The 8,692-nt window shown below is 56.8% G+C and overlaps 2 protein-coding genes across 2 annotated transcripts in view; one reads left to right on the forward strand and one right to left on the reverse strand.

Moving 5' to 3' along the window:
- Positions 1–390: 390 nt before the first annotated feature.
- SDRG_15856 (hypothetical protein) lies at positions 391–6,105 on the forward strand. The gene is made up of 13 exons (XM_008622042.1): positions 391–719; positions 771–875; positions 927–1,037; positions 1,081–1,179; positions 1,226–1,330; positions 1,379–1,492; positions 1,538–2,194; positions 2,240–2,344; positions 2,390–2,533; positions 2,586–2,855; positions 2,903–3,271; positions 3,322–3,420; positions 3,468–6,105. Exons 1-13 carry the CDS (start codon positions 462–464, stop codon positions 6,003–6,005), a joined length of 4,974 nt encoding a protein of 1,657 aa, XP_008620264.1. The 5' UTR covers positions 391–461; the 3' UTR covers positions 6,006–6,105.
- A 90-nt stretch (positions 6,106–6,195) lies between these two features.
- SDRG_15857 (hypothetical protein) overlaps positions 6,196–8,692 on the reverse strand; it is a 3,985-nt gene continuing 1,488 nt past the window's right edge. Inside the window, exon 2 of the mRNA XM_008622043.1 lies at positions 6,196–7,062. Within this exon, the coding sequence (XP_008620265.1) occupies positions 6,259–7,062 (804 nt within the window). The 3' untranslated portion in view covers positions 6,196–6,258. The remainder of the gene's footprint in view (positions 7,063–8,692) is intronic.

The raw sequence follows: 8,692 nt of genomic DNA on the forward strand, positions 1-8,692 counted from the left end.
AGATATCGATCAGCCAGTACACACTAGGCTTTTGGGAGTGAGCTAGATTTGGCTCGGGACCCCGTAGAAGCAATGCAGGAGCCTTGCATCTGCCCGACTTGGCACGGTAAATAGCAGCTTCACATCCATTTTGAGGCGAGATTTTCATTGAATCGTGGCAATACATGGCCACAGACGATGCCGAGAGTTGACATTGAGATTGATAAATCCCAGCCCAACACGACGGGGTACAAGGCGACCAACATGAGAAGATTGCACAATTATACGTTCTATGCGCTCCTTGTGACTCTACACATTTCTGGGCTGCTCAAACAGCCTACTAGGCGCTGAATACTCAAAAGAGTATTCAGCGCCCCTCTCAAAAGTCTGAAACTGTCACTCGTCGACCAACTGCGTTGTAACATCTGGCGGTGTCGACCCGTTCGCTGTCGACGAGGCGGCGTGAGATTGGGAATTGACGGATGCTGCCCACGTCGTGCGTGACCGAAGCTTCGGACGTTACTGAGCTATACCGCGATCTTGAGCGCAATGAAGCGATGGACGATGAAGCTGAAGTCGTCGACGCCACGAGCGACGAGGACGACCTTGGAGCGTGGACAATGTACAACCTACTCTGGCGCGGCCATGTCAACGTCGTCAAGACGCGGCTCGAGTCTGGGACGTTCACGGAAGTGGACTTTCTGACAGCGGAAGAGTGCTATTTTGCCATGCCGACCCTCGTACGTCCGATCTGTATCGGACGCCGTCGATTTTTTCATGCAACTGCATAGGGCAACAATGAGCCCTTTACATTTCTGGACACGGCCGCGTTCATGGGCCACGATGACATTGTCGGCCTCGCACTGGCACATACCGACTTTCGTCGTCTCAACAAGGTATCTTATCCGCCTCGTTGTCTTTTAGCTTGGCTCACCGCTTGGGCATAGTATGCGTCCAAGCCTCTTCTCTTGGGGGTCGTGGAAAAGCACAAGCGCGTCGTCCAGATCCTGCTTTCGTCGATCGCTGACGAAGTGGACCTCGGCGCTCTACGCGACGCTGTACGCAACAATTGCCGTTGGTGGAATCGCTCACCCAACGTAGCGTGGGAGCCCCATCGTACATTATGTTGCTGAACACGAGGCCAACGAGATTCTTGCGATGCTCTTGGCCCACGGCGCGCCGGTCGATGCCACGACAGAGGTATATCTACCACTCTAAAGCGGGGAATACCATGTTGTAGCGCTAGGGCGACGACGGCGAAACTGCGCTTCACATCGCGGCTCGTCAAGGCAATGCGCGCGGGGTCGAGCTACTGCTGCAAGCTGGCGCCAACGCCGACGCTCGGTCCAAGGTCCAACGCTCGTGCTTGGGACGTGTGTTGATGGACGCACCTATGTAGTCGGGCAAGACCCCGCTGGACCTTGCTGTTGAGGCGTCAAACGACAAGGACACAGCCAAGCAGGTGCTTGAGTTGCTCTTTCTGGCTGGCACCGAGGTCAACGTGCCAGACGAGGTGCGGTATCCTGCCGCCCGAGTGAACAGAGTCGTAATTACGTAGGCAATGACGCCACGAGATGGCGTTCGCGGTATGCTGGCGGTCGAATCAGCGTTTCGAACGAGCTTTCCGCTACACTGCATTGCACGCAACGGCGATGACACCGAGTTTGCAAGCTGGGTGCGTGACCAGTACGCAGCATCCCTGCCCTCGCCGCAGCAGTGGCAAGGCGAGTTCCGGAACGACGCAGACGACGAAGGGGAGCAGCCCTTTCAATGGAACGTTCAACTTGTGCCCGTGCCACACGAAGCGTGCTATCGCTTCGTGGGCAATGGTGTTGATGCCGATGGTCGACCGTTTGTCCTTGGCGGCCACTGGAGCGACGAAGGATTTTCTGCGGAAAAGAGGTATGAGTGCCGCCCGCCGGCTTACTTCCACGGCCACATGGACGCCAGCACGGGTGTTGTTTGCGGTTCGTGGACTTGCCTTCTATCGTGGGTCGGCTTGATGAAGGGCCGCTATACGTTCAAGCTCGACGTGCCGTGGCAGCTCTGTCCTGCATGCAACAGTGCGATGATGCCTCAAGCTACCACCAGCTGCGTCGGATGCCTCCCCGAAGGGTACAACTCGGACGTGTCCGAAGCCACAGCTGAGGACGAGCTCACTGGCCTCGAAGAGATTCAAGAGAGTATCGCGAGTGAAATGACGCGTCCAGACGAGGTCGTCTTGTGAGTATGACGCATCGTACTGAAACGTTCTGTGTAGTATGGTCGCACCGCTCTCATGTACGCAGCGAGAGAAGGCCACGCTTCGATCCTCCGCGCGCTCTTGTTTTACTGCGACGAAGACGCGTGCAGCCTCACCGACAAGGTACCCAAATTGTATGCGATGTCATGTAAAGCACGACGACCCTAGGATGGCAAGACGGCACTGGACTATGCGCTGCGTCGCAGGCTCGTATGCGCATCGAACGTCGAGTGCAAGAGCAACCACGGTACGCTAGCGTGCATTGCACTGCTGGAGCGCGCCGACACGGCCGACATGGAGCCGTCCCGAATCGTTGGTCACTGCATCATTTTGTTCGATGCTGCTAACACGACGATTGTTGTAGCCAGGCACGCTCGTGCACACGCGCCGCGGCGGCCAGTGCAATGGCGACTGCGTCGAGTCGCTGGATGAGATCAACTTGTCGGTGCTGGCCGGGCGAAACGAGTGGGGCCGCATTTCCGAGCTTCTCGCAACACCACTGTCCTTCGAGACGCTGCACAAACCGAACGACCGTGGCGTCTCTCTGTGGTATCACGCCCTCGCCAACGGCAAGTCGGATCTCGTGGCGCTGCTCGTCAAGCAACCCCACATTGACGTGCATGAGCCGTTCCCGGTACGTGTTTGGACATACCAAGTGCAATGTCATAGCCATTTCAATAGAACGGACAGTATCCTCTGTGCCTCGCGGCGGACTGGTGCCGCATCGAGTGCGTGCGCGTCCTCCTCGATGCCGGGGCTCACCCTCTACGACTCATCTCGCCCAAACACGCCGACTACGCAGAGTTTCGCAAGACGCCGCTCGCAATCATCCGAGACTCAGATGCGTTTCACCTGATCCACGCCAAGACCGACCTCCTGGAGCAGTATCCGCTCTACTACCTCGCGCGTGTTCAGAACTGCGCGCAAGCAGCTGCTTACGTCCAGGCACAGCAGTCGCCTATGCATGTCGCCATCTCGACGCAACTACCCATCTCGGTGCTGTCTGAGATCATCGACGAAAGTCCCCACGATGTCAATGCTCAAGACAAGGTATCTTTGGTACGCTTGCTGCGATTGAACCCTTTTCCGCTTGTTTATAGAATCAAGAGACACCGTTGATGGTTGCTTCAAAGATGGGCCTCGTCGACCATGTCGACGTGCTTGTCAACAACGAAGCCGGCGTCGACCTCACCAACAACGTTCGTAGCATCGTTAATTCCTTTGTAACTCATTCATGCCTTGGTAGCATGGCCAAAGCGCGCTCATGATGGCAGCAATGGGTGGCCACGTCGCCATCGTCGATCATCTCCTCGAGAATATGGCCGACATTGGCCTCCGTGACGCTGACAACAAGTCCGTGTTCGATATGCTCCAGTCGCACATCACGACGTACCTCGCGGGTCGTTCGTCCCACGAGCGCGTCAAGAGCCCGTATGTGCAGATCCAGGAAGCAATTGAGAAGGAGGTTCGCGACAGCAAGACGTCGATGCAGTACCGCGCCAAGCTCGCGGCGTCGCTCGCCGACTTGACGGCCAAGACGGCGTTTGACCGCAACGGTTTTGCCAAGGCCATCAACTGCGCGCCCGAGCTCGGTGTCACGTTTCTCAACGACTGCGTCACCATGGACCGCCACGACGTTCATTTCACCAAACTCGACCTTGTCTACGGCAAGCACGTCACGGGCAGTGCACTCCACGCGCTGCTCAACATGGAGACGGACGACCCAGATCTTATTTTCGAAGCCAAGTCCAAGTGCTTTGAGCACGTGACGATCCGCCGCATCCTCGAGATCAAGTGGGAGCTGTTTGGCCAGCGCAAGTTCCTCGAGATGCTCTTCATGTACCTCGTCCTGCTCGTGAGCATGACCGTCTCGGCGGTGCTCTTCCACGAGGATGACACGCGCCTTCACGCAACGAGCGTCGAGGTGCTTCTCGGTGCTCTTGTCGTCTCTTTGGCCGTTGTTGGCTGTGTTGCGGTGCAGGCGCTGCGCCCGCAGACGCTCTGGCGCCTCTCTCGGTACCACTATGATGGTAGTCTCGAATTTGATCCAGAGCTCGACATCCCGGACCTCGGGCGCCACAAGGCGGCGGCCAAGCGCTGGCTCAAGCTCGGTGTCTTGATTGGGACGCTGCTTCTCACTGGTCTCCTTGTCGGTCTCATGGTGGTGACGTCATCCATCTCATTCTTTCCAGTCGTCAACAACGTGGTATTGGCGGTCGCAGCTATCTACTTTGTTCTCAACGAGTACCACGAGGCCCACGGCGACCTCCACACGTACCTCGCGTCGACCATCAACGTCATCCAAGTGAGCATGTACATGCTGATTCTGGTCGTCTTCTTGCCCATGCAGCTCAACTGGTTCGACACGCCCGACCAGATTGAGATTGCAGTCGGGAGTGGCATCACACTCACGCTCTGGATTCTGAGTCTCCAGTTTCTCGAGGTTGAGGCGAGCGCGAGCTACCTCCTGCCGATGCTCTCGGGACTGCTCAAGGACCTATGGAACTTCTTCCTTTTCTTTGGCGTCTTCCAGATCGGAATCACAGTCACCTTCTTCCAGCTCTACAAGGCGACGGACAGCGACGACTTCAACTCGCTCAGCGGGTCGTTCTTGACGTCGTACTTTGTCGCGTTTGGCCAAGTGCCCACCGGTGCAATGGGCGCCTTCACCAATGACGACACCAAGTCGATCGACGGCTACGACTGGATCTTGTACGTCTTTGCGGTCGTCATGATCATGGCGCACTCGGCGGTCGTCGTTCTCTTCCTTCTCAACTTGCTTGTCGCCAACATGAACAAGACGGTGGACGGCGGTCTCGAGAAGGCCAAGACCGAGGCACTCGCAGCGTACGCGCAGTGCATTCTGCGACTCGAAGAGGCCATGAACTCCTCACCACAGGAGACGCAAGACCTCATCTACTTTATCCCGCCGACACCAACCTGCGATGGGAAGCTCAACCCGATCTTTACTGCGTCCATGCCCAAGTCGTACTACAGCATCACGCCTGAGGTCGAAGCTGCCATTGCTACGCACGAAGCGCAACAGACGTCGTGGATGGTGGTGACCAAGACGATCCAAGGCCAGGTGACGTCGGCGTTGACTGCATTTGAAGACGGGCTCCGCGACGTGGCGCATTTTACCGACGTGGACATTTCGGTTGTCTTTGCCAAGGAGCTGGCAGCCATTGAAGCTACTCGGTCGTCGCTGGACACCGTGTTTGTCTCGATGCACAAGAGCCGCGGGCAGCAAGACCAGAGGAAGCTGCTTGGTCGTTTCCAGAAGACGGTGGTGCGCGAGCTCACCGTCCTTAAACGACAACTCGATCAGGTCGGCGCCGTCGCGACCGTCGACACCGTCGCGAACGACGAGCACGCGCGCTGCGTCATCTTGTACAAGCTTACGCGACGTTCGTCGATAGCGAGCGATTTTGAGGTGCTCCAGGCGCATACAAGCGCTGTCTTTGACGACGCCGTGGCGAACGTTGCTGCTGTGGACGCTGACGCTGATGGCAAGGACTCGTCGAGTGCGCTCCTCACCGAGATGCAAGAGTTGATGGAGGCGCAGACCGCCTCAGCAAAGGCCGCGATGGCAGCCATGGAAGCGAAGAACGCCAAGACCATCCAAGATCTCAACGCCGAGCACGCAAAGATCAAGGACGAACACGCTGCGCTCATCGACGCCATGAAATTGGAGAACGCCGAGGCCATCGCGGTGATGCAGAGCCAGCTTCAAACGCTCTTGAGCGCTGTCCAGACGCTCGTGCCGGCAGCTTCGGACACGTAGGACGACTGATGCGCCTCCTTTGGTTGCCATTGTACGACGCACAATGTGTTTGCATTTTGAATTTTATACGTTTCCACAATTGTTTACTCTGTAATATTCGCTAGCCGAGAGTGTATAAACATAACTTGGAGACACTACATAGAAAAATGACAACAAAATCGTCTGCATTTGAATGGAGCATTATGGCAGAGGCAAAAACAAAAGTGTCAACACCAGCACGGGATACAGTAAGCTCCAGCATTATCGCGAGAGCTTAGCATGCGGGCTTGGCGCGGCGCGGGATCACAACCGAGTCGAAGAGCGTCGTCGTCTCACCGTTGGCGCGGAAGTGGATCGTGATCTTGTCATCGTCGGCAATCACACGCGACGCACCATAATACGAGTCAGTCATCGACTTGGACCACTCGGGGATCGGCGAGATCGCGCCTTGGTAGAGGCCGTGGCCGCCGGTGCCGACCGTGATGTACACCGGGGCGCCCTGCGTGATCTTGTTCTTGAAAATGGGCGCCGTGCGTTCGTAGCAGTGCACGTGGCCGGCCATGACGGCGTCGACGCCGTACTGGTAGTAGAGGTCCTCAAACTTGGCCTGGAGACTGCAGTGGGGCTCGTCGCGGACGTCGCCGAGCTTGCCGCCGGTGGCGGTCGAGTTCATGTAGTAGTTGCCCTTCCAGCACTCCTCGACGTCGTTGATTTCAAACTTGACCGACGAGCACTGGCACTGGTGGCGCACCCACGAGTTGTAGTACGGGTTGTGCTTGAAGACGATGAGGTACGGCGTCGTCTCGCGGTTAACGCTTGCGAGGTCCTTCTTGAGCCAGTCGAGCTGCTGGTTGCGGTGCGTGAACCAATACTCGGAGCCAATGTTGTTGTCGCCGAGGATACCCGTGTAGTCGTCGAGGAAGACAGCGTGGATGTTGCCAATGTTCTTCGAGTACCACGTGCGGTGGTCCTTGGTCGCGTCAGCCGAGATCGGCGTAACGATGCGGTTGATGTAGCCCGAGAACATTTCAGCCTTGCACTCAGGGCGGGTGTAAATGACACCATCGCCCTCAATGACCTCGTGGTTGCCCGTGATGCCAAGCAGCGGCACCTTGGAGAAGAGCGGCTGCGTCGCGTCGAGCCACGTGTCCCAGTCTTCGTGGCAGCCGTTAGCGTACGACCAGTCGCCGGCAATGATGACGGCGTCCGGCGTCGTGCCCTTGAGGTCACTGCCAAGGTTCGAGATCGTGTCCTGAATGTGCTCGATACCGACATCACCAACGACCGAGAGCACCGTGGGCTTGGACGCCGCGGGAATCGACTTGAAGGTGCCCGAGTAGTCGCCGACGGCGTACGAGTACTTGGCGTTGGCCTGGAGGTCGCAGAGCTTGGCCGAGTGAATGTTGGGCGACGTGTACGAGTAATTGGTTTCCTTGATCTCATACCGGTTGATGGTCGACGTCGCCGACTTGTCCGTGTTGCCAACACCGTACTTGACAGAAAGGGGGGTCGCCGAGTCGCTCGCAAAGGTCACGGTGACACCGTCCTTGCAGCCGACAGCTTCCGACGAGAGACCGACGTGGACCTGCGAGACTTTGGCGGCGGCCGACCCGAGAAGGGTCAGACCGGCGAGGCACTTGGAGAGCTGCATCGTTGAGGCAAAGGAGGCAAATTGGAATATGAAAGTTGCTGGCGTCGATCCGCGGCTTGGGTATGTTTTCGCTGCGGAAGGAGCCTACGACAAGAAGCATCTTGACGCTGCATCTGCGCACGAGACAGCGATCGAGGGCTAGCGTTGTGCACAGTGCATAGTACTCGTACTTGGGAGGGTTCCTGAGGAATCGCAAGCGTGGTCTTGGCGTCTTGAGTCCCACGGGGGTGGCGTAGACGATGATGATGATACTACCTAGCGTGCGAAGTGGTCGTATGGAAATGACTTTGCAGATTTCACAGTCTACTTTCGAGTATGCGTTGGAATCAAAGGAATCTGCGGTGCGGGTGTTGGGGGATCCGTCGGTTTCAACAGTAACACATGTTTGACGCCATATGGCGACCGGTGGATCGTGACGTCGTCGATCGTCGTGCCGCGTCAGATGGGTGTACCGACGAACAAGCAAAACAAACGCTCGACAAAGTGCATCTGATAGTGCGCGGTACTAGAGTGCGTCTCAGTGACATAATCAAGACACTCGAGCCATGTAAATGAGACGCGCGCAGATTCCATTGCACTGGCACCGCGCACAATGATGCTACTGCTGGAGATATTAGAGCAATAGACATCAAGACAACTTGTCCACACGTTGAAACTACATAGACTACCTATACTAAAGATTGCTTGCTTGTTCGTGATGACTTTGTCGTGTCGTGGTATGCTCCGCCACCAGCCTTCGAGCCTCTCGACGCCAAGTGAAGCTTTTTGGATCACCATTTTCCATGTTGATCCGCATGTAGTGCTGCTTTGAATCCGTCGGTTGCTCTAGCATTGCACTTCGTCTTTGACTCATTGACCCAGTAAAATCGACTTGGTATGTGTGGCACAAGTATAGTCTTAACAGCTTTACAACAGTAGAGACAAAGGGAGGCGCGATACACTAGATCTCCAGTTCCGTCCTTGCAGCTTAGCATGCGGGCTTGGCGCGGCGCGGGATCACAACCGAGTCGAAGAGCGTCGTCGTCTCACCGTTGGCGCGGAAGTGGATCGTGATCTT

The sequence above is a fragment of the Saprolegnia diclina genome (assembly GCF_000281045.1).
Source record: "Saprolegnia diclina VS20 unplaced genomic scaffold supercont1.104, whole genome shotgun sequence".
Taxonomy (NCBI): domain Eukaryota; phylum Oomycota; class Saprolegniomycetes; order Saprolegniales; family Saprolegniaceae; genus Saprolegnia; species Saprolegnia diclina.